General features: G+C 42.8%; 1 protein-coding gene and 1 long non-coding RNA gene across 2 annotated transcripts in view; one reads left to right on the top strand and one right to left on the bottom strand.

The window, feature by feature from the left end:
- Positions 1-26,755, bottom strand: part of COMMD1 (copper metabolism domain containing 1) — a 53,910-nt gene that overhangs the window by 24,872 nt on the left and 2,283 nt on the right. The window contains exon 2 of the mRNA XM_035110435.3: positions 9,457-9,738. Coding sequence (XP_034966326.1) covers positions 9,457-9,738 — 282 coding nt within the window. The remainder of the gene's footprint in view (positions 1-9,456; positions 9,739-26,755) is intronic.
- LOC148686124 (uncharacterized) lies at positions 10,270-23,956 on the top strand. The gene is made up of 3 exons (XR_015948814.1): positions 10,270-10,369; positions 13,114-13,208; positions 18,538-23,956. It is a non-coding gene; the product is annotated as an uncharacterized LOC148686124 (long non-coding RNA).

The following is a 26,755-nucleotide window of genomic DNA, read 5'->3' as shown; positions in this document are numbered from 1 at the left end:
GATGCCTGAAACTAGGAAGCAGTGAATCACTATTGTTGTTGTTGTTTAGTCGTTTAGTCGTGTCCGACTCTTCGTGACCCCATGGACCATAGCACGCCAGGCACTCCTGTCTTGCACTGCCTCCCGCAGTTTGGTCAAACTCATGTTCGTAGCTTCGAGAACACTGTCCAACCATCTTGTCCTCTGTCGTCCCCTTCTCCTTGTGCCCTCCATCTTTCCCAGAATCAAGGTCTTTTCCAAGGATTCTTCTCTTCTCATGAGGTGGCCAAAGTATTGGAGCCTCAGCTTCACGATCTGTCCTTCCAGGGAGCACTCAGGGCTGATTTCCTTAAGAATGGATAGGTTTGATCTTCTAGCAGTCCATGGGACTCTCAAGAGTCTCCTCCAGCACCATAATTCAAAAGCATCAATTCTTCGGCGATCGGCCTTCTTTATGGTCCAGCTCTCACTTCCATATATCACTACTGGGAAAACCATAGCTTTAACTATACGGACCTTTGTCGGCAAGGTGATGTCTCTGCTTTTTAAGATGCTGTCTAGGTGTCTATATTAGTGCTGTCAAATTTTTCATTTTTTTCTGTTTATTTGTGAAACATCCAAAAGGCAATACACACAGGAAAAACTCGCAAGCACATTATGGTCTCTACTGAAAGCCTTTCCACTGGTAAAATTTTACGTGCGCCCACACGACCTTTATGTAGAAATGTGTGAAAGCAGACATACATCTCAATGCAGTAGCTAAGTCTGAGCCAGAAAGAGAGGAACTGAAAAGGATAGTGGAACTATAACATGTATCTCAAGAAAAGGAGTTCTAGAAAGGTCTGTGCTTGCGGTGCGTTTTGTATGGCACAGCTGAGAGTTAAGCATAAGGACTTGGTAAAAGTATGATCCCCTGGAACTGCCACTACTATTGTCTGGGTACTGCTGAGAGGAGTAAGTTGGTGGCACTTCCAAACATAAATATAAAAGAAAATGTAGGAAAAGATGTATGGATAATGGGTTTAGGAAGGTTTAAACTTTTGTCCAAACTTGGTCTCTGGGTCAGAGCCGTTCCGCCCAGACTGCCTTGGTTGTGCATATTTCATACCTTCAGACTCTGGGGAGACAGATTCACTCCTTACGGAGCCCTGAAAAGCAACATAATCTTAAAATAGCTAAGGCATGGGCTATTTCAGAAAGGTTTTTTTAAACAACTAAAACGGGGGCTACTCTTCACAGGGGTCATATAATGAAAGTGTAACCCATCCAAATATTCAGGCGCATAGAATGTACCCACTCCCACGAGCCCATACTGCAGTTGCAGTACTGAAAAACTTGCAATAATCTGAGAAATATCTGTGGGTAAATAGATTATTTTGAATTACAGTTTATGCAATGAATCCTCACAGCGATCCTAACATAGAAAGCAAGGCATAAAAAAGCTGCACGTGGGCATTTTACTTGTTTAAGCATCACATGAAAGATCTAACTTTCAATAACACTTTTATTAACTGACATCCTCAAACAGCACTTCAACATTATCATTCTGCAATTTGCAGGAAAACATTCTTACATCTATGAAGTGCTGCTTACTATTGTTCTAGCTCCACAGAATGAACATACTAATAAGTTATAAAACACTAGCAGCCCTGCACCTGGTTTTGCTTCGGAATTTAAAGAACCAAAAAGAAATAAAAATCAAATCAGAATAGTTTTGAAAGGCTCAGTCTACCAACTTGATTCAATATGGCACCCAAGTCTACTAAATATAGACAATCTTCTCCTTGTTCTCAGGAACCATTATGCAAACATTGGTTAAAATTTCTGGTGATGCTAGGGATGCTAACAAGAACAACAATTAGAGTAGTTTTGAAAGTAGTGGTTAAAATCAGGGCAGTTTTGAAAAGTTCAGTTCACTACCTTGATTAAAAATGGTGTCCAGTTGTATCTAAACACAGATGAAAAACCTGCTCCTTGATCTCACAGAATTTGTTTACGGTATCTTAAAAGCACAGCTAACCAATAAACAACTTTCCAAAATAAATAGTGGGTGCTTTGCCACTTGAAATTGTAAAATGATGAGAACAGGCTCTAGAGGCTCTGTTTTACTGCTTGTATATTCTTTGTTTGACAAAGGAAATTCAAATCTATACTTAACAAAATTACAGGACTTTGTACAAGTACAAATGCTTAAGAATTAAAAGGCTGGCTATTATAAGCAATAGTTTTGTGAGAAACAGAAAATCGACAGGAAGTCATGCAACAAGGAATGGTGTCACATGCTTAATCTACAATTATAACTTTTTCTTCAGGAACTTCCACATCCTGCCACAAACCATATGCAGTAGTAATACCACCACAAAATGGAAATTCCTCAATAACCCCCCCCCCCAGCAAAGGAATTACAACAGAAAACAGAGGCAATCAGCTACAGAACAACCAATAATGGCTTGAACCCAGAGTTCCCGTGAGTCAAATTCTGCTCATTGAAAATTCATGCAGAAGGGAGAGGAGAAATTTGCAGGGACCCTTGAAAATCACTTTCCCCAGTATTATTTTCCACCAATAAGAAGAGTTATTGCAATAAATATTTTTAATTAAATAATGTTTTAATGAAATCTATATAGTTTCTGGCAGGGTGAATCAACATGCGGCCCTCAACAACATTTGATGCTGAGCAAGGCCTTTGACAAGGTGTCCCATGATAAAATGCGGGCTAGACAATGCTACCATTCAGTGGATTTGTAATTGGCTGACTGACCGAACCCAAAGGGGTTGGTCCAATGACTCCTCTTCACCCTGGGGAGAAGTGAATAGTGGGGTGCCACAGGGTTCTGTCTTGGGCCCAGTCTTATTCAACATCTTTATCAATGACTTGGATGATGGGCTTGAGGGCATCCTGAGCAAGTTTGCAGATGACACCCAATTGGGAGGGGTGGCTTCAAAATGACCTTAACAGATTAGACAACTGGTCCAAAGCAAACAAGATGAATTTTAACAAGGAGAAATGTTAAGTACTACATTTGGGCAAAAAAATGAAAAGCACAAATACAGGATGGGTGACACCTGGCTTGAGAGCAGTACATGTGAAAAGGATCGAGGAGTCTTGGTAGACCACAAACTTGACATGAGTCAACAGTGTGATGCAGCAGCTAAAAAAGCCAATGCAATTCTGGGCTGCATCAATAGGAGTATAGCGTCTAGATCAAGGGAAGTAACAGTACCACTGTATTCCGCTCTGGTCAGACCTCACCTGGAGTACTGTGTCCAGTTCTGGGCACCACAGTTCTAGAAGGATACTGACAAGCTGGAACGTGTCCAGAAGAGAGCAACCAAAATGGTCAAAGGCCTGGAAATGATGCCTTATGATGAACGGCTTAGGGAGCTGGGTATGTTTAGCCTGGAGAAGAGAAGGTTAAGGGGAGATATGATAGCCATGTTCAAATATATAAAAGGATGTCATATAGAGGAGGGAGAAAGATTGTTTTCTGCTGCTCCAGAGAAGCGGACACGGAGCAATGGATTCAAACTACAAGAAAGAAGATTCCACCTAAACATTAGGAAGAACTTCCTGACAGTAAGAGCTGTTCAACAGTGGAATTTGCTGCCAAGAAGTGTGGTGGAGTCGCCTTCTTTGGAGGTCTTTAAGCAGAGGCTTGACAGCCATATGTCAGGAATGCTTTGATGGTGTTTCCTGCTTGGCAGGGGGTTGGACTGGATGGCCCTTGTGGTCTCTTCCAACTCTATGATTCTATGTTCCCCCTGCCTTTGCGCTGCATTTCCAAAGCTGGGTAAGCAAGGCACTGGGCTTTGAGGAGGCATGAGAGCTCCGACAGGTCCTGCCTCCTCCTTCCCAAAGCCTAGTTAGCACTTAGGCCTAGTCAGCTTCGGGACAGAGGTGGGAGGGCTATAATACTCTGTCAGGGCGCCCCCCCCCCGACATACAACAAGGCAGTTTGCAGCCTACGGGTTCTGTATCAAAGTACTCTTGCTGTGAAAAAAATCACTTGATATGAAAAGTCGGGCCACTTTGGCTTAGGGAGTGCACAGGGATATCTATGAGTTTGAATCTGGCCCTTGAACTGAAAGTGGTTACCCAACTCCAGGTGCATATGAAGGGGGAGCAAGGTTCAGACAGGAAGCAAACGGCAAGAGAGCTGGAAAAGGTGGAGAGAGAAGAGAAGCAAGACAGGTCTTTAAGAACCACAGTTTCTATTAAAAATACACTCAGGAAACATAATTTTACTCTATACCGCCTGTTTGTGTACCTGGTTGCTGTGGGTTGCTTGTTGACCTGAATTTCTTTTCCACCTGAATGTCCTTGGCATTTGAAGGCAGAGGCACACATACTGTAACTGACGTTTCTTGAAGGGTTCATTATTGCGGTGAAATAGACATCTCCATCAGACACACTTTTCCCCATCTACTTATGGATAAAAAGTACTACTGTACTATGAATCTCAGTTTGCTAGGGTAAAAACATACTTTACTTCTGCTACTGAGAGAGGAGCCACAGTAAAAGTGCCAATACATATTTTTGCTAAGATGATTTGAGCACCTCTGTAACCCTAGCCTCCCCCGCGTTTAGAAAGGATGCACATAGGCTCAGTTTTCATGTTATGGCAAATGAAAGTTAATGTGGTTTACTGTGAAGACACGGAGGTGGACGGTTTTTTCCTTCCTACTCAGGCTAGAAAGAAACAAACCACACTCCCTGGCTTAGTTTCATGTCTAAATGAGGGAGCGTGGTTTCGCACCAACCAACCATAACTAGTCCATTCCCAAATCAAATTCATCCAGTTAAGGTATTTGCAGATACTTTTGACATTCTCTTCACATCGTATCTCAATTTTACAATGCATTTAAGTTCAGACAAACATATCAGTATGTTGTAAAAACTTGCAAAGCAGTATAATAATATTGATAAGACTATCAAGGCTCAGTCTTCCTACATGTCCTGCCAGAAATCCAAGACAGCAGCTCAATGACAGAGGTTAATGGTGCCATCCAGAACATGAATCATTCAACCCCTGCTTCTGTTTCACAGCACACAGGTTAAGGTGATTATTCATGTGAAATGTCAGGTATATACTTTGTGGAATGAGATATCACCCTGTATCAAAGACCTGTTCCTTGGATAAGGGTGTATGTTCTCCCTCAGGAGTTGTCAATGAAATGTATGCAAGCTGAGAGAGGGTTATACTGTACCAAACTAAGTTTTACTCACAGTAAACCCACTGAAATTAATGGACATAAGTTATTCATGCCCATTAATTAAATTTAAATGGGTGTACTCTTTTAACAATGGATACAACCTAGTGACTGTAAGAGACACTAGTCTAGAATGTCTGAATCAATGTACAGTAGTCCTTTTACATTTAAGCATCACATCTGGCTACAGTTAAAATAGTGCTATATTTTCTTCTGTAACAACAACAACAACAACGTGCCATGGACTGGCTGGATGCAGAGAAGCGTGAGCACCAGCTGGGAACCCCCAAGGAAAGAAGGCTCAGAGCCAGGGGACTAGTGGTAGGATCACAATGAGTAGCCTGAGGAAGAAAAGGGAGCTGACTGGGACGAACAGGTGTCAGAAGCTGAAGGGGCAACAGGGTTCAGTGAGCAGAAAGATGCTGTGGCAGAGGAGGGGGTCCAGGAGACAGAGATGAGGCAGGCTGCTGAAGAAGCCAGGGAGCACCCCTCGTGCTGCGACCAGCTCCCCTCCCACCCCATCTCCTAAGACATGCAGAGAATCGAAAAGAGCAGAGCAGAGATTGGTAGTGTGCAGACACAATTTGTGACTACTTGAGAAAGCCCCTGGAGAGAAGGAGCCTTAGAGAGTGTTGGGAAGTTGGGGGACCTTCAGTCCTTGCAACTGCCTCACTGGAACAAGACCTACTGGGAGGAGTTACTGGGGTCACTTTGAATAAACAGCCAACTTCGCTGACCCCATGTTTTTTATTGCTGACCTATGCCTGCCACTATGGGCCAAAAATGGCAACTCCTTTTCTTGACCAGATTGAAAGGCATCTAGAAAAATGATCCCATTCAATAGTGTCATAGTTACATCACTAAATCCCTCTTGATCGCCTTCCCTCCAAAACATGGTTTTGGCAGCTGGGCAGCAGTTATCAAGCAGGATGGGATCCAGGAAGAGCCTCTTTAGGAGTACTGTACTTATTAGACCTAATAAGACAGAGTAGGAGGAAGACATGGGAACTGAACAAAGGACTGCAGTTGGTGCATAAAGCCAGAAATTGGGGTGAAAATGTCCGTGAACAGGAAAGATTTACATTTTCTTCCTCCTGTCCCTCATACAGCAATACCTTGAATTTTCTTTGGATGCATCATATTTGATTTATTTCCAGCTGCTAAAGAATTTCTAAGGAACTGGATAAAGAACAGCATACCAGTACATACACCGAAAGGAAAAATTTAAGAGCAAAAGGGAGTAAGTAATGAAAGAGGCACTAAAGACTCCCCAGCCACCTCTCTCACAAATGAGGCTCAGGTGCCAGAAGTGGGCTCAGAGATGGGTGAGGGTTGGGCGTAAGTGGCAACAGAAAATATTCAAGGTGATCTTGTTCCCAACTGTATCCTGCTAACATACATTTTCTTTTTGTTCAGTGTTTGATGCTGTAGTAGAGAAATAATGTAGAGGAAAAATAGCCACTGACATAATGGACAGTGTTTAAACAAGGTTCAGCATAATAAATCTGTTTTATTCCACTTCTCCCTCAGCAGTGTGAACCTTGCCCTTTTATTATGGTTTTGTTTTGTTTTTCACATTTCACTTTATCCAGTTACATAACTGTTCCAGCTAATACGTATATTTTCAAGGTGAACAAAGCTCAAGTGATTACATTTATCCTGGTCACTAGGGTGACCAATTTCTAATATTTTTCACTTGGGAGATAGTATATTTTTAATAAATTGCCACTATTACACTTGTCATACTAAAGTAAGAAAGACATGTAACAGTCTGGATTAAAGTTGCAGGAAATGGGAACACACTACTGCTCCTCCACGCCCGTGCAGTCTTTCCACAACTACTATAAAAGACATTTTGCATGCTTTCTCCTGCCTCTTAACACCTCTAACTTCGCTACTTCCTTTGCCGAGTCTGCTTCTAAAAAGGTAAAAGACCCTGACAATTAAGTCCAATTGCAGATGACTCTGGGGTTGCGGCGCTCATCTCACTCTATAGGCCGAGGGAGCCAGCGTTTGTTCGCAGAGTTTTTCCAAGTCATGTGGCCAGCATGACTAAACCGCTTTTGGTGAAACCAGAGCAGTGCATGGAAGCACCATTTACCTTCCCGCCGGAGCGGTACCTATTTATCTACTTGCACTTTGACGTGCTTTCGAACTGCTAGGTTGGCAGGAGCTGGGACTGAGCAACGGGAGCTCACCCCGTCGCGGGGATTCGAACCGCCAACCTTCTGATTGGCAAGCCCTAGGCTCTGTGGTTTAGACCACAGGGCCACCCATATCCCTTAAAATATATGTAGAATCCACCATTTCATGTGATCAGTCTGTAATGGCAAGCAACTCAAACAACACAAATTTGATACAACCACAGTTTTCCAACTTCCTATTTCTTCCCCTTTGAGATAACTGTAAAATTCCTACACATTGCAAAGGATTATGAGACAGATTCTGAGGGCATTCTCAGGTCATGAAGAGTGCCATACAGGCCTAACTGCTTCTCCATTAAGTGTTCATTTCAAAATGCACTCAACATTCCCCTGAGATAGTGCCTTTCACAAAAAGTCCCACAGTTTGTCCACCAAGGCGAAGCATCTCTTCAAGGAATCTCTGGTCAGTTTCTGTGGAATGCCAAGTTTCCTAAGAACACAATCCTAAAATGGCTGGCATACGGTAATGATAGCAAATGCCAGCACATTCTGAAACAGGGAGGGGAGAGAGAATTATTCAGGCCACTTAAACTATTTGTACAATAAACTATCTGAGATAAAGGTCTTGAGAAAAATTAACAGGATGGCGTTATAGTTGGCTTTGACCAGATCAAGGAATATCAGATGAAGGATCTGATTTTAGTTACCGGTATTTGGGATGAGTGTAAAACTAAAATGAGAAAGTGATTTTAAGAAAGTAATGCATTTAAGAGATGTAATGCTTTCAGAAACATATATTAAAGCAGTAAATACTTTTATCTTGAGCAGAGAGTTAGCCATAGTGCTGCTGCATGACATGCTTCTGTTTAACATTAGCAGGTGCCAAGAAGAACCAAAAAGCTGAGAACAGATCCCCCACCCCAAAATCTGGTTAAATCCAGTGAACTGAGAATAGCATTTGAACTTCGAAACAGCTCTGTGAGCTAAGTTGCGAGAGAGTGACTTGCCAAGTGAGCTTCAGAGACAAGTAGATTTCTCAAAATAGGTTTTTGCATGTGCGATTGTAAAGCTCTCATCACAATAACCAAAGACTCTCTTCTTCATACATGGAGTTTTTCTTACACAGAAGGTAACTGGGAGTCAAATCCTGTTCTGCAATAATTACACATGTGTAGAAGCAGGCTCACACATGTGTAATTATTGCAGAACAGGATTTCTGCAGAAGCAGGCTTGGGGACGCGGGTGGCGCTGTGGGTTAAACCACAGAGCCTAGGGCTTGCTGATCAGAAGGTCAGCGGTTCGAATCCATGCGACGGGGTGAGCTCCCGTTGTTCGGTCCCAGCTCCTGCCCACCTAGCAGTTCGAAAGCACGTCAAGTGCAAGTAGATAAATAGGTACCGCTCTGGTGGGAAGGTAAACAGTGTTTCCTTGCACTGCTCTGGTTCGCCAGAAGCAGCTTAGTCATGCTGGCAACAGGCTGTCTGCGGACAAACACCGGCTCCCTCAGCCTATAGAGTGAGATGAGCGCCGCAACCCCAGAGTCGGACATGACTGGACCTAATGGTAAGGGGTACCTTTACCTTTACCTATATTTACCTGAAAATAAGTTAAACACTTTTCAACCATATTCACATCTAATGTACATTTGTTTAGGACTGCAGACACCAGTGATCAGCTGATTGACAGCGCCTGGAAAGCCTATCAACAATCAGCTGATTGTCGGGACTTTGAAAGCCCATGCGCAGCACTTTGCAAGTCCCGATAAGCAGGTGCTTCTTGGGCCTTGCAAAGCATTGTGCCTTTGACTAGATTTCAAACTGTGCAAACTAAAGTGCTTCACCTGATACCATTGTGATGTCACGTGACTGACAAACCTGCCAGTCTTGTTCCACAGAGGATGGGGGGAGATAAGGATCAGTCCTCTTGGTGAGAACCAGTTCTCCACCCCGAAGTAAACAATAAACTCTGCACGATTATATCAATAGACACCCACAACTTGACAGTGATCTGTGTCTGTACGGTTTCTCAGTTAAGTTTGACATTGTTGGAAGACTGTGTTGTTGCTGAACCCAATCTTTAGGAAACATTTTCGCATTGATAAAACAAGATAAAAATTGCTTACCTGTCCATGCTTCCCCAGTTCCATTTCAACTATTGCCACAGGGTTGTTTAACTGGTCAGCGTGTCTTGACTGAGACTTTAAATCCACTCTCCAGCTGATGTTTTTCAAGCTATTTTCCCACTTGCTTTGATTTATAAGGCTGTCTCGAATTTTCACTCGGTGGCTTTTCCAAAATTTGGCAATAACTGCAGCTTGCTCAGTTGTGATGCCTCCTGGTTTCTTTGTCTGTGCAGTCAAAAAAGCCTCTAGCTGATTTAAATCCATGTCAGCCGAAGCTATTGACTGAAACAAAAACACAAAAAAATATAGATTCAGGTAGGTAGCCGTGTTGGTCTGACGCAGACGAAATAAATTGTCCAGTAGACAATTTTTTAAAAAAATTAAATTAAAAATATAGCCTGCATTAGTGTCCTCTTGGAAAACTGAGGTATGGAATACAAGTCCCTAATAATACTACATTAGTTACCACTCCTCATTCTTGCAGAAGGAAACATGGAATGGATTACGGATTCAGTTAACCAGTTCCCAAAACATAATGCAGTAGTATATAATCAAGGAAGTGCGGACTGTGAACAGAAAAGGCATAAACTCTTCCATAACATACCGTACATTATTTGGTCCTTAATACACGATAAGCAGCTGCAAGCAATGTGCCACTTCCTGTCAGGTTCTGAGTTCAGAGTTGATTTCCTCCCCACCCCCATGCAAGTAAGTTACAGGCCAACCTTCATTTTCCTTTGATTTAATGGCCTCATACAATGGAGAACAGTGAATTCTGTCACCTGGGTGACATACCTCAGCCCCGATGTACCCCGTGAAGTAATTCTTCTTCCACAAGGCAGACCTTTTTCTAGAAGCACGGAGCACTCATGAGAAGGGTGAGCAGTGAAAGTTGCTTGGTATTAGCCAGCAGGTATGTGAATTTGTGGAACTCTGAATATTTTATATTTAAGCAGGGAAAAGAATCATTAAAGGCTCTTAAAATGAAAAAAAGAAGTTTGCTAGCCAGCCTAGAATAAATCTGTTATGGTTCTAATTGTTCCAAACAGCTGCCTTCTCATATCTCACTCTATAAAATAGTAATACTTTAAAATGTTACTTCCATAATGGAAGAATAATTGATCAACAAGATGGTTTTAATATTAGATCCAAAAGGAAAGCAACCTTACTACACACACAATAGGAAATACAAATATAAATTCACTATGTTTTCTGAGAAATAGAGTTTGACAAGCATATCACTGTTAGTTTCCAGAAACAGAATTTTTCTTGACGACAGCTGTGGCTGTGATCCAGGAATTTACCATGCCAAACCATGGAGGCATTTCGTTTAGCAAACCCTCTAAATTGCAGATTGCTGCCATTGCTGCCATTTTGACAATGAAATGAAAGGCTTTTAGAAACAAAAACAATTCAGCTTCATGTACTACAGTACTGACAATATGAAATGTTTCAAAGAATGTCAAAAGGTTTATCTAAGTTTATCTGGCAGGGGGGGGGAACCAAGAATTAAGTTTAAGTTACTAACAGATGTGAAAGAGAGAGGTGGTTTCTCCCTGCCAGATTTAAAGATTTATTTTGAAGCTGCAGCCTTTTGTTGGTTAAAAGAATCGTTTATGTTGGAAAATGCTGAATTATTACGACTTGGAAGGTTTTAATAATGTATTTGGATGGCATGCATGTCTATGGTATGACAATATAAAGGCCCATAGAAGTTTTAAAAATAATATAATTAGAAAACCATAGTATAATGTTTGGGTTAGATATAAAGATTTGCTAGAAAGGAAAACACCTAGGTGGATTTCACTATTGGAGGCTAAGGCCTATAAAAGATTAAATATGGAAACCAAGTGGCTGAAATATAGTGATTTGCTGGTGGAAGACAAAAATAAATTTAAATTAAAGTCATATGAGCAGCTTAAAGAAAATTTAGAAGACTGGTTACAGCAGGCACCCCTGAACTGCAGCCCTCCAGATGTTTTGGCCTACAACTCCCATGATCCCTAGCTAACAGGACCAGTGGTCCGGGATGATGGGAATTGAAGTCCAAAACATCTGGAGAGCCGAAGTTTGGGGATGCCTGGCCTAGGGCTTGCCAATCAGAAGGTTGGCGGTTCGAATCCCCGCAACAGGGTGAGCTCCCGTTGCTCAGTCCCAGCTCCTGCCCACCTAGCAGTTTGAAAGCACGTCAAAGTGCAAGTAGATAAATAGGGACCGCTACAGCGGGAAGGTAAATGGCGTTTCCGTGCGCTGCTCTGGTTCGCCAGAAGCAGCTTTGTCATGCTGGCCACATGACCTGGAAGCTATATGTCGGCTCCCTCGGCCAGAAAGCTAGATGAGCACTGCAACTCCAGAGTCGGTCACGACTGGACCTAATGGTCAGGGTCCCTTTACCTTTACCTTTAAGGTGCTACTGGACATTTTAATATATTTTTAATATATATTTCATCCGTGATATAGGATTAGATCCTGGATTAGAAGGTTGAACAGGCTAGCATTACAGAGATGAGATAAATTGAATGAAGAAGGGGAGTTAATTTTTCCGAGTTGTGCCTGGCTGTATCCATAGCTGCCAAGTTTTCCCTTTTCTCACAAGGAAGCCTATTCAGCATAAGGGAAAACCCCTTTAAAAAAGGGATAACTTGGCAGCTATGGGCTGTATCCTCAGTACAGCATCAGCCTAGAGCTGGTGGGTAGGGGGTACATGAGGTGTAGAAGTATATATAAGTATTTTAAATAAACAACTAAATAAATGTATCCATGCTGGGCTCAATTTAGAAAGGACAAAATATAAATATAAAAATAGCAATCTATTTTGGAAAAAAATTGCCTTCATTCTATAAGATTTTTTTTAAAAAAAATCACAGTTCACAGAGCACACCAGGCAGGCAAGTGTGTTTAATGCTAGCTTTTTATAGTTCATATATTTTATAAGTTCTTAAAGTGTAGGCCTCTCTCTTTCATCTCCTAAAAGTATTTGTGGTTTTAGTCACTCCTTCAACTCTTTCCCAAATGGGTACTAAGGGTAGCGTAACACTTTGTTCTATAGAAAACTTGGGCTTTCCAAACAAAGGCGTTCTCTTGAAAGCCCTTTGCAAGGTCACAGCACTTGTGTGAGCAGAAAAGGAGTTTGCTTACACCCACGGATCTTCATAACCAGAAAAATGCAGATCACAGGCAGGAAGTATGCTGACCCCATTACTTCCTCACTGAACATAGAAACTGCAATGCTGTATTGCTTGTATCATTACAAGTTGGAATAAGGGTCCTAGTTATGCTTATGATTTATTTCATTATAAAAGACATGGCTCCAAGAGGGTAGCCATGTACAGTGGTGCCTTGCTTAACAAATGCCCTACTTAACGGAATTTCCACTTAACGAAAGATTTTTTTCTAGTGGAGGTTGCCTCGCTAGATGAATTCGTTTTACGAAAAATTCGTCTAGCGAATCGCGGTTTCCCATAGGAATGCATTGAAATTCAATTAATGCGTTCTATGGGCAAAAAAAAAATTCAATGCATTCCTATGGGATTCGCTAGACGAATTATTCGTTATAAGAAAAGACCCGTGGAATGAATTAAATTCGTCAAGCGAGGCACCACTGTATTCTGTTCCACAGAGCTCAGTCCTTTATTTAAAGTTTTCCTCTAATTGAAGGGCTGCCAGGTCCAGGGACAATTTAAAGACAAAGAACCACAAGAAGGCAGAGACATGGATTTCAGCAGTTAGCGCCTGGAGAGCAGACTGAGCAGGTATCTAGATCATCGCCTAGTCGCAGTCTTTCACACTGTGGTGAGACTATTGTATTTCTAAAGTTGCATCTACACATATCAATCAGCATTTGCAAATTGTATGCAAATGTACCCCATTTTACCCATTTTTCGTTGATGTCATTTTGACATTACATTAACTTGCCATCTCTGGGAGCCCTCACAGGGGCAGACTGGTCTTTCAAATTAGGGACCGCTACAGCGGGAAGGTAAATGGCGTTTCCGTGCGCTGCTCTGGTTTGCCAGAAGCGGCTTTGTCATGCTGGCCACATGACCTGGAAGCTATACGCCGGCTCCCTCGGCCAATACTGCGAGATGAGCGCGCAACCCCAGAGTCGGTCACGACTGGACCTAATGGTCAGGGGTCCCCTTTACCTTTACCTTTATGTAAGAATTAACAGTTCCAGATAGGACATATTCCTTAAGGCGGATTCATTTTTAACAGATAAAAGAACTGCATTAAATGGAGCCTATTTGGTCTGTTGTCTAAAAGGCAACTATTTCAAGGGAACCAAATGGGGCAGAAGGGGGGGGGGGAACCTATGGGAAATGGACGAAAAGCAATAGAACTTTTAAATGACCTTCATTGCCCTGGATAGGTCATGTGAATTACTCTCCTTCCTTAACCTTCCCATTAAAAAAAAAATCATGAGTTCCTATTTATTACATTTCTTCAAGCATTCTGGGAAACCAGCTCGCTGCTTTGGGCTGCACCTCAATGTCTCATCTTGTTTCACTTAGAAAGCTAAAAATAGAAGACGGGTCAGCTCATGTTTTGAAGACACGAGGGACAAAAAGTTGCAGTTCTCTCTGGCTAAATTTAGCATAGCAGCACTCACTCGAGGTTACTGTAGGCAATTACTGCACATTTTATTTTTTCTGCACACTACAGTAATGAACAAAGATGTGCACTGCTCCACAGGATGGTGGAAATACTGTATTATTTCACAGACAGTTAAGAAAGGAGTACATCTTTATGCTTGAGAGCTTCCACTTATTTGATTTCCAAGTATGATATACCTAATTGTAAACAGAATTCATCTCAAAGCTTGTGTAAATAATACTCTAAAGCAAGGTGGATTTGATTTAAATCACGATTTAACTCACTAGTCAGTAAGACTGCATTTAAATCATTTTTTTCCAGAAAGCTTCAGCCTCGCTGGGATCCTCTTAATATTGACAACCAGATGAAGGTTTCATTTTTGGAATAATAAATTTTCAGAGTAGTTTTTAACACTTATATCAAAAATTACTGATTTGGTTATACTATTAGAAATACATAGACAGATAATTATGAAATTACTGTGAGGCTTAATAAGTTAACTGTTTATGTTTGGACAACTTTTATGCTGTACTTTATTGGAAGGAGAAAAATAATTATTTCCTTAATAACAATTTAAACAATTTATTTAACTAAAGCAATAACATTACAGTATACCGGTATGTATCCATGCTTGTTAACTGATGTGGTTAAACAGTTTTTTAAAAACAACAATGAAAACGTAGATTGAGTTTTAGTACACATGAAAAACTTAAAACAAATCCTTATTTCCCGATGAATCGCTTTTGAACTATAATGTAACTTAAATAGAAAACTATCTTTAGATTTTTCCTCCAAAAGCATTTTATTTTAAAAATCTGATTTAAATTTTAAAAATCCGATTTAAATTTTTTAAAAAATCAGATTTTTTTAAAAAAAACTTTGATTTTTATCCATCCTGCTCTAAAGTTTTAGATATAATAATGTTTGGACATGGTGCTTCAACATTACACTTGAGACATAGCCAAACCAAGGCCATAACGTGCATAGTAAGATGTCGCAATCCTGATATTTATTCCCCCATATTATTTATTTAATAATATTCAAATCCTGGTATTTATTCCCTCTTTAGCCCATAAGAACTAGACATAAGTAACAGGCTCTGCAGCCATGCATATCTACCTATTAATAGTTTGCAATGTCACAATGAGACTACAGCCTGGGAGCTCCGGTTGTTGCCCCTGGCCCCGTAGTCCTGCAGTAGTCAGGGGCCACCTGGTTGGTGGGAGAAGCTTGGCTCTCTTCTTTAATTTCAATTGTTTCCATGAAGAAAACAAGCAGTTAATGTCAAAGGCCATTGCTTAGTGGGCAGTGTTGGACTAAGGGAAATCCAGGGAAGATGTAGCCAAGAAGCTCCGTAGACAGTGTTGTACCTGTCTGGCTTTCTGAGCTCCAATGCGCCACCCTTCAGTGATGACATTCAGTGTTGGGAAGGCAGGGGGGAATAAACACACACACACACACACACACACACACACACACACACACACACACACCAACTGTGGCTGCATTTATTACCCATTCTTAGCATAAACTACCTCCCAAGGATGAAGCAATGATAATATTAGAAGGGGATTACCGTATGCATGCCAGCCTGATATCCTTGGGGGAAGGGGAGAACAAAAATTTAATACAATTGCTTTATTTAAGTTAATGCAATTTCTTTATAATTAACAACCATCAATCAACATTTGCTGATTACAAAAAGTACAAAAACTTGTCGATTATCTTCTTGGGTTTTAGTTAGTTAGTTTGTTTTACGAAAAATATCGCTCGTTGTTTGGCTGATCAATTGAACAACATTTACTGTCCACGCTGCAGGTTTACCATGTTAAATACTGAAACTGATTTCTTAGTTTAAATACAGCTACTTCAAAAAATAAAGAAATAAAATGGAGTAGTTGGGGAAATCAGGAGCTACCACAAGTTGTTTTGCACGGCTCCAAGACAGAACAAATTGCTCCCACTGAAACGTTAACAAAAAGGGAAAAGGCAGAAATAATACACATAAACCGCCATGGTTGCCATGTTCTGGACTTGATTGGCCCCAGCATCTGCTTTGCCTGACGACCATGTTGCTTTTGTTTAACTTATCCGGTATATGAGACAGTTGTCTTTTCTTTCTCTACAACTATTAGGCCACATTCTCTTAGAGTTGTACCAATTTTCACTGCACAAATGTACAACTGCAGTTTCAGCCAGATGGAAATGCAACTTGGCCCAATTTAATAAAAAAATCATGCAGACAAGCTGGCCTATCTGTATAAAACTGAAAAGTAATTGGGAGTACAGTACAGAGTAGATTTAAGACACTCACAAAATTTAAGGCCCCTGCCATGCAGTGCTATGTGTGTCTACTGACACCCGGGTTTAAGCGTGTACAGGATTGTCACCTCAAGAGCTAGAATGTGTTTCAAGCGAACCCCATGGCGACAGCAGGCGATGCTCCTCTCACAGCTCCTGCACCACGCTGAGCTCCCCATGCGTGGCTCCTCCCCCTCTTGGTAAGTTGCGGCAACCCTCAGCAGAACCAGGCGCGCAACTCCATCATGCTGGCTCCTTTGGCTTGAACCATTGGCTGCTCAGATGCTCAGCTTGTCTTCTGTTAGGAAAACACTGGAGAAGCCAGTAGGAGAACATCCCTATGCATATTATTTGTACCACTGAGCCTAGGGCTTGCCGATCGGAAGGTCAGCAGTTCAAATCCCCGATGGGGTGAGCCAGGGCCGTCTTAATCATACCTGGCGCCCTGGCGCAACGGATCCCTCCGGCGCCCACCCGCCCCGTTTCCCAGAGCGGTGGGTGGGTGCTGTGCGCAGCGCGGCTGCCGCCTAGAGGGCCGGCTCCCTGCGCCATCCAGCCTGGCCGTAGGGCCGGCCCTGGGCCAGGGGGCGCTGCCCGCCCCCTGTTGTGACGCCCCTGCGACGCCTCCTGAAGCCGCTGAAACAGCTGAGAGGCGCGCCTAGGACTACATCCGGCGCACCTGGGGCGGCCTACACCGCGCCTCTCAGCGGGCGCAGCGGCGCCCCTGCTGGCCTGGTGCCCCGCACCACCGGACCCAGGCCTAGAGATGGCCCTGGGGTGAGCTCCCGTTGCTTGGTCCCAGCTCCTATCCACCTAGCAGTTCAAAAGCACATCACAGTGCAAGTAGATAAATAGGTACTGCTCCGGCAGGAAGGTAAACGGCATTTCCGTGCGCTGCTCTGGTTTCGCCAGAAGCAGCTTAGTGATGCTGGCCACATGACCCAGAAAAACTGTCTGCAGACAAACGCCAGCCCCCTTGGCCAGTAAAGCAAGATGAGCGGTGCAACCCCAAAGTCGTTCACGACTGGCGTAACTGTCAGGGGTCCTTTACCTTTACCTTTTTGATACAGCAGTTGTGCAAATGGGTTGCATGTCATCCAGAGAAATGCTTTAGGTGATCTCAGACACCAGTACATTTTTCTCTTTCCCTGCCTTTTAAAATCCCACAAACTGCTTTTAACTCTCCCTGTTCAAAAGCAGTTTTCCATACAGCACAAGGGTCGCTACTGAAAAAAAAAAGTTTAGAGCCCTCCTAGACCACAAGGAACTAGTTTCAGGGTCTCTTTGATCCTTGTAATCATACTTAAGTATAAAATAATTCAGCTAAAGAGATTATTGGAGGGATGTCACACACACAACAAAAGGGGAATAGTTATAATGTTTTAAACATCCTGTCAAACTCTGGAGGTGGTTCTATATTTTGTAGGGTTGTGAACTACATTAAGAAAGGTTTTATGGAATTTCAGGGACACTGACCTTTAAATAGAATACAGTTGGATGAGCCTGTTCATGCTAAAGCTTAGAAAACTGAAAGAGAAATAACAAAATCCTCTTGCCTCTAAAAGGAAAGGAAAAGAAGGAAAGTGCACTCAGAAAAGTACGGTATTTAATGAGCTCTTCCAAATGGCAAACAGCTAAGCCCTTGCCTTTGTGAGAAAGAGAGCTGTAATGCTTTGTACTTCAGAGGTCAAGAGAGAAGATCTTAAGCAGAAGAGCCTGGGATGGGGAAAATGCAGCCTAGCTCCAATCAATAATCCCTGCAGTGCACAAGAGCACACAAGCTCAGTCTTTATTGATTTATGTAACGCCTGGATGTAGAGGTGGTGCTTTAGAATCTAGTTCTAGTAGGACATTCAAGGTTTGCTACATTCTGTAACCTGATTCAGAAATACAGTATGAGGAAACTGCAGGGTGGTATTCTGCAGGACTGCTTCATGTGCAAGGAAGTGTTGGAATACTGTACCACTAAAGGTTTGTGAACATGTAAGCATACTATATGCTAAACACCCTGGAACTTTAGGTTGACCCTCAAGACCTGGCAATCCAATTTAAATCCAAACATGAGAGAGGGACAATTCAGATAAAATGTGTGATACTGTTAACTGAATTCACATCACCTTCCAAAAATAGGTAGCTAGACAACAGATGTTTAAATTTCTGACTCACAAATGTATGTCTTATTTACAGAGTGTTCTCAGAGTGCGCACACTTTATCATTTTAGTTGTGCCAAGTTAAAGGGAATGCGCTGGATTATGGAGAAAGCTAGAGAGTTCCAGAAAAATGTCTACTTCTGCTTCATTGACTACGCAAAAGCCTTTGACTGTGTCGACCACAGCAAACTATGGCAAGTTCTTAAAGAAATGTGCCTCCCTGCAGCTTTCTTTGGTATTTTTTCTTTTTTCTTTTTCCAACGCTGCCGGATGGAGGCAAGGGCGCGGCCCCGAGTGTCACCCCCTCCAGGGCGGTACCCAGGGCGGCCCACCTCCTATGCCCCCTAGCTCTGCCCCTGGGACAGTGCTCCTGAAGCTACCAACATAAGTCTGACCAAACTGCGGGAGGCAGTGGAAGACAGGAGTGCCTGGCGTGCTCTGGTCCATGCGGTCATGAAGAGTCGGACATGACTAAACAACTAAACAACAACAACAACAACAACATTAACAAAAAAGAAAAGACTGGGGGAGCATTGAAGACGATGGCTCTTTCAGTAAGACCGGAATAGGTTTAGGACAAACAAGAATATGCCGTCTGTGAGCTTTCGGAGAAGGTGAACCTTTGGTATGATTCAGCAAAACAACTGCTATATTCTTACAGGCTCTTACTTATGTCAACAAGATACAATGAAGTGCACTTTGTGCTGTTCTCATTTCTTTGCTTGGCCAGTAGGTATCAATAAATTAGACAGTTAACTGGCACAGTACATACTGTACAAGCCCACAAATTAAATGAGGAACTACAACAGTAGAAATAAAACATATTCAATTCAAGTAAGGAACACAGCACCTTGGCATAGTCACAGAGCCCATGGGTGATATCACATGTTCATCATACTCAGAGTAGACCCACTGAAATCAATGGCCTTAAGTGATTTATTTCCTGTCTTCGGGGGGGGGGCAGTTGGCAAAGGATTGTTGGAAATAGAAATCTATTCTGTGCAAACTTTTTAAAAAGGTAGTGAATGTAGAAGACAACAAATGTTCTTTCAAATAATGAATTCTCCAGGGTATAAAATTATTTTTTGTGTATTTATAATCTGTACTGTTCTAAAAATATTTCAAGGTGCAGTACAACATTAGAATGAGTGTCACAAAGCAACAGCAAAACCAAAGAGCTGCTTCTGAGCCAGACGCTTCTTATCAACTCTGTCAGTTCTTTCGGTTTTAAGCTGCTCTTTGCCCCACACTCAGACTGGGCAAGCTAGCTTGGGCAGCCCATTCAAAGGCCAGGGTGAGCGACAGCATTGTTTGCTCATTAACTAGCATTAATTGTAACTAAGGCATGCCAAAGCTGGAAGTCTTTGAATAACAGGACTGCATAGTTCACCATATTAAATATTTTGGCTGATCCCCAAAATTTGAGTCGTCGGCTCAAATGCTAGTTCTACCATCACGACTTTTCCTGTGTAATGTTTTATTTACAGACTAGTCTGAAAACAAAGCCTGTTAAGAAAAGCAACACGTTATTTATTCCTTGCAGCAATAGCCATGTGTGATGCTTCTCTTTTCATCTTATTTTATTTTTTACATTTCTTTCCTCTTTCTTCTACCATTGAAACTCAACTCAGGGAGGAATTCAATGCTGTTCTATTATGATCAGTGCAAGCGTTTCTACTTGCCAGATAGAACAATCTCCTCCTTTCTCCCCCCTTTCTCCCCCACTGACTGTTCTGGGGTTCTTCCCCCCCCCCCGAGATGATCGGGTGATTGTGCAGGCGGAGGCTGGAAGTGGGGGGGGGGAAGCCTTGTTGTGCTGCTTCCATCTAGGACAACTATTTAGTTGAATCTGGTCCATAGTTCCCAAGTGGTCTCCCACCCAGCCTGAGTCCAGATCTGAAGCAAAGTTGCTGGACCATTTGTCTTCAGACTATGATCCGATGCTGCTGTGGTCTAAATTTCCATACTTAGTAAATTGGGGAAGCCATGTGGGTTTCAACAGGAAAGATGCTAATGTTTCAGTCTCACTGCTTTGCCTTTGGCAATTCTTTATTATGCCCTGCACCGGTTTTTCCATCTACGTATTAATCCCATCCAGACCTGAATAGGTACAGATTAATATGCAGCCCCTAGGATGCCCACAAAAGGTTTTTGGAGTGCTAACTCATACAGAGAGCTTTATTGAGAGACTGAAGCCGTAGTCAACTTCGTGAGAGGTCTCTGATATAAAAGATAATACAGCCTCAGAATGAGAAATGCGGTCATTGCTTGGAAACACGTTCTGAATTGAAGGAACTTGAAAAACAAATCATCACATGAGCTGACTATAACCTTCTTGCAGAACAACAAGTCTTGTCATGGCTTAGTGAGCCATCTGTACTACAAGGATGAAGAAGGTATGTGTTACACTTTATTGTTATGACATTAGTGTTCTTCCCAAAGTGCAGCAGCAAACTCATGCTTCCAGCTGCAATGTAATCCTAACTCCCGTGGTTTCTCTGTCAGATAGCTGCACCATTCTGGTAACTGCTGTTCAATAATTAGCAGAGGTCAATCACAAGCATTTTAATTCTTAAGGATGAAAAGCACTGTTTGAAAAATAAGCCTGAAGAGAGGGAGCTGCTGCAGGAGAAGCTCTGTTGTGTTGGCTCCCTCTAGCACAGGGGTGGCCAACTTCCACGAGACTGCGATCTACTCACAGAGTTAAAAACTGGGAGTGATCTACCCCCTTTTTGGGTGGTTCAGGTCAAAGTTGTTGAGCTTTTTTTTAGGAAGGAGGAAGGCCCATGTAAAAGCTGTTGAGCTTCTTTAGGGAAGAGGAAAGCAACATTGAACTTTTTTTTTTTTTTAGGAAGGAAAGCCCTGTTTTGGTGGTTCAGGTCATTTTAGGGGTGCAGGGCAAAGATGTTGAGCTTTTTTAGGGGAGCCAAAGTTTTTAAGTTTCTTTGGGGGGAGCCACTGATCTACTGGTGATCTACCACAGATGTCCAGTGATCTACTGGTAGATCACGATCTACCTGTTGGACATGCCTGCTCTAGCACAACTACCGGTACTTAGTTGAATCCGGTCCATAGGGACCATAAAAGACAGATCACAAGACTGTCCCACTTTCTCACACAAAAGTCTTACCAGTTCAACATACCATTAGACCCATTCAGACATGATGCAACAGTCCCACTGAAACGGGAAGATCCTTAGGCCTTTGTGCTCATGAAGGAAGAAACATGTAAGCTTGAAGAATGATTTCGTGCAAGACAAGTGGCTACTAGTCATTTATGTCTTTGTTCTGTTTCTACTGTAAGAGGCAGTTATGTCTTTGAATGCCAGTTGTTGGGAAATCCACATGGGCAGGTACTGTTCTGCTCACATCCTAATTGAAGGCTTCCCCCAGGTCTAGGGTTGGCACACTGAGAACAGTGACCCAGCAGGCTCCCCTAACATTCTTATTTGTGTCATCCCTTTTCCAATCCACCACTATGGCATCATTCAGTTACATTATGCCGTAGGTACAGTTTCTCAACTCCTGAATACAGAGGGAGAGCCAACAAAAGCAGTCATGCACAACGTAATATCTAGCATCTCCAAAATAAGCTAAGCAAAAAAAAAAAAAGCAACAGATTTAGGAAGCCATCCAAACTCCACCCTTCCACTGGTGGGGCTTTGTGGAATGGGGAAGCCAATGCCTCATACATAGCTCACGTCAGAAAGTGTGTGTGGAGGGGAGGGAGGGCTTGTTTCCAGGTCAATGCTGTTCAGTGCCAGATTTACGTATAAGCTAAACAAGCTCTTACTTAGGGCCCCACTCTCTTGGGGCCCCCAAAAAAATTTAAAGGAAAAAAACACCTGGATGTACATTTCCAAAATATCAGATAAAAACCAAATAAATTAAAGCCTACATACAGCAACAGTATTTTGTGTTGTGTAGGCTCCTATTTGTGATGTGCAAATGGCTTTAGATACCTATTAAAGGTACAGGTACCCCTGACATTTGGTCCAGTCGCGGACGACGCTGGGGTTGCACGCTCACCTCGCTCTATAGGCCGAGGGAGCCGGCATTTGTCCGCAGACAGCTTCCGGGTCATGTGGCCAGCATGACTAAGCTGCTTCTGGCGAACCAGAGCAGCGCACGGAAACGCCATTTACCTTCCCGCCGGAGCGGTCCCTATTTATCTACTTGCACTTTGACGTGCTTTCGAACTGCTAGGTGGGCAGGAGCTGGGACCAAGCAACGGGAACCCACCCCATCGCGGGGATTCAAACCGCCGACCTTCTGATTGGCAAGCCCTAGGCTCTGTGGTTTAGACCACAGCACCACCTGCGTCCGAGATACCCATAAATTACCATATAGCATATATTCAACACAAAAAAACAGTGACAATTTGTTGTGACAAAGGACAGCTGGACATATAAAGGGCCCTATTACCTTCAGTAGCTTAGGACCTCATCAAACCTAAATCCGGCCCTGATCCTGTTGCACACTGGCTCCCTATGGCTTCTCTGTTGATCTGAAACCTCCTCCCTTGGAATGCCCCAGGAGGCCTCCTGCTTGCCCATGTAATTTTTGGAGGGCATCTGAGCTTGGAAGAGCAACACCTCTGCCTAACCTCAGCAGCCCAGCGTAAGCGGGGCTTGGGTTGCTCTGTTAGGCTACACTCTTAAATGCACTTAACATGGAAGTGCATTATCTTGACATCAGCGTGTCTTGTTTCCTAATGGGCTTGGGACATTAAAATAGTGTGGTACCTCAGGTTACAGATGCTTCAGGTGAAAGGTGCTTCAGGTTACAGACTCCGCTAACCCAGAAATAGTACTTCGGGTTAAGAACTTTGCTCAGGATGAGAACAGAAATCACGTGGTGGTGGCAGCGGGAGGCCCCATTAGCTAAAGTGGTTAAGAACAGTTTCAGGTTAAGAACGGATCTCCAGAACGAATTAAGTTCTTAACCAGAGGGACCATTGTATATGCATGGTTTTGAGAGAACTGTATGGCTTGCTTTGGATGCGATTGCGCTTACCCTACAATTAGGCTTGCAGGTCGAAAGCGCTCCTAGATCTGGCATTTCTGGATATACAGGGGTCGTCAGTAGTCAGAAGTGTCTGTAAACAGTTTCAGCTGGTGTTCTAAGTTATAATCCTCTCAGGGGCAATGATTGGGATGGACCTAACCGAAGTCATTAATCTCCAGCTCTCATCCCAACCAGACTACTGTTACACTGCACACAGGCTGTCATTCAAATGCACCTGGAATTTCTGACTTTCTCAAAGTGCAGAAGCTGTATTATTAACCAGAGTATGCTGTGTGGGACATGCAACATCAATTGGTTTCATCTTTTTGGCTAACTGTTTGCATCCAGGATTAATTCAAAATGTTGATTAAAACCGTAAAGGTTGTAAACAATGGAATTAATTCAACAGGGACAAATGTAAAGTTCTACACTTATGCAGAAAGAACCAGCTGCACAAATATAAGATGGGGGACACCTGACTTGCCAGTAGTGTATGTGAAAAGGGCATAGGGGTCCTAGGAGACCACAAGCTTATTAACATGAGTCAACAGTGTGGTACAGCAGCAAAAAAAGCACTAATGCTATTCTCGGCTGCATCAACAGAATTATAATGTTCAGTTCAGTTCAAGGGAAGTAATAATACCACCCTATTCTGCCTTGGTCAGATCACACCTGGAATACTGTGTCCAATTCTGGGCACTACAATTTAAGAAGGGTGTTGACAAGCTGGAATGTGTGCAGAGGAGGGCAACCAAGATGATCAAGGGTCTGGAAATCAAGCCTTATGAGGAACGGTTGAAGGAGCTGGGTACATTTAGCCTGGAAAAGAGGAGACTGAAAGAAGATATGATAGCCATCTTCAAACATCTTAAGGGCTGTCACATGGAAGATGGAGCATGCTTCTTTTCTCCTACTCCAGAGGGTAGGACTCAAACCAATGAAACCAAACCCATTGGTTTCAAGTTACAAGAAAGGAGATTCTGACTAATTACCAGGAAGAGCTTTCTGAGGGCAAAAACTGTTTGACTGTGGAACGGACTCCCTCAAAAGGTTGTGGACTCTCCTTCCTTGGAGGATGGGTGGATTTTTAAGCAGAGGGTGGATGGTCATGTGTCATGGATGCTTTAGTTGAGATTCCTGCATTGTAGGAGGTTAGACTAGATGACCCTCAAGGTCCTTTCCAAATCTGCAATTCTATGATTTAGCTATCTGAAGGACTGCCTCCACCCAGAGGAGCCTGCCTGCCTTGAGACTCTATTCTACGTCCCACCATCCAAGTCAGAAGTGGGCACAAGGGATTCAGCCCTCTCAGTTTCAGCATCTAGATTGTGGAATGCCCTCCTGAACGATGGCCACTGGGGGCTTTGCCTATCACATTTACAGATTGAACCCCGCCCCTTATTATTTCTGTGGGCTTTTGGCACTGCACAAACTCTATGGCAGGGGTCAGAAACCTTTTTCAGCCGTGGGCCGGTCTACCGTCCCTAAGACCATGGGGGGGGGGCAGACTACGTTTTTTGGGGGGAATGAATGAATTCCTATGCCCCACAAATAACCCAGAGATGCAATTTAAATAAAAGGACACATCCTACTGATTCCCAGACCGTCCGTGGGCCGGATTGAGAAGGCGATTGGGCCGCATCTGGCCCATGGGCTTGAGGTTGCCTACCCCTGCTCTATGGTTTTAATCTGTTAAAAACTGTTGTTTTTAACAATTAACTTTGTTTCATTGTAGCCCACCTTGCAGTTCTCATGATGAAAACGCAGGCTAAAAAAGCTTTTAATGAATTGTTATACTGTAGCTTAATTACGACTACCGTATTATTTATGCAACTTGTTTAATATTGACCCAGTGAAATAACAAAATGCTGCAGAAGTCACACTGCATCAGCAGCATAATATATTTTGTATGTTCTGACTAAGAAATGATACATATTCATGAATTTTAAGTACAGTACTGAATTTTAAAACAAGAACTATGAACCACCTACCAATATTGGTATCGAAGCTGATATTGTATTGCCACCTAGAGGCAGAAAGTGAAGTAGCCTCTGCTTAAATTATTTCAGTAAGAAGGATGGTATACTTTGGATAAAAAGTGGAATAATTTCAACTTTCAAGGCTAGACTATACATCCATAGTTTTTGCAGATGTATGTGAAGTTTCAGTCTGAAATATAGGAGACATTACTGCTTGACAACCAACTATTCCAGTTACAATTTCTATGGTAAACAGACCGGTCAATGAGATGGCCAGCATCTGAAGTGGAAAGAGAATTAAACTATGGTTTAATGTAAATAGGCAGCATGCTGTTCCAAAGTCCACGCTTCACTTCTGCCCTGTTAGAGAGGAAACAAGCCAGAGTCTGGCTTGTCTGTACATTCAAGTCTAGGCTCGTAGTTAGTTTGTCTCCAAACACAATGCAAGCAGAAGCCAAAGTTTGCTTCTTGGCTTACCACTTGTCATTTGTTTGGGGAAAACAAACCATGAGCCCAGCTTCACAGGCAGATTCTAGCTTGTTTCTTCCCTGGCGTGGTAGCAACAAGAGCAGAGAAGAGAAGTGTGGCCCTTGGAACGGCAAGTGCCAACATGCTGCCCATTCACATTAAATCACAGTTTAATTTGGCTTGAGAGCAGTATATGTGAAAAGGATATAGGAGTCTTGGTAGACCACAAACTTGACACGAGTCAACAGTGTGATGCAGCAGCTAAAAAAGCCAATGCAATTCTGGGCTGCTTCAATAGGAGTATAGCATCTAGATCTAGGGAAGTAATAGTACCACTGTATTCTGCTCTGGTCAGACCTCACCTGGAGTACAGTTCTGGGCACCACAGTTCAAGAAGGATACTGACAAGCTGGAATGTGTCCAGAAGAGGGCAACCCAAATGGTCAAAGGCCTGGAAACGATGCCTTATGAGGAACGACTTAGGGAGCTGGGTATGTTTAGCCTGGAGAAGAGAAGGTTAAGGGGTGATATGATAGCCATGTTCAAATATATGAAAGGATGTCATATGGAGGAGGGAGAAAGATTGTTTTCTGCTGCTCCAGAGAAGCGGACACAGAGCAATGGATTCAAACTTCAAGAAAGAAGATTCCACCTAAACATTAGGAAGAACTTCCTGACACTAAGAGCTGTTCGGCAGTGGAATTTGCTGCCAAGGAGTGTGGTGGAGTCTCCTTCTTTGGATGTCTTTAAGCAGAGGCTTGACAGGCATATGTCAAGAATGCTTTGATGGTGTTTCCTGCT

The sequence above is a fragment of the Zootoca vivipara genome, chromosome 3 (genome assembly GCF_965207765.1).
Source record: "Zootoca vivipara chromosome 3, rZooViv2.hap1.1, whole genome shotgun sequence".
In the NCBI taxonomy this organism is placed as follows: domain Eukaryota; kingdom Metazoa; phylum Chordata; class Lepidosauria; order Squamata; family Lacertidae; genus Zootoca; species Zootoca vivipara.
The sequence above is the reverse complement of the archived record's forward strand: the minus strand, read 5'-3'. Positions and strand labels throughout refer to the sequence as shown.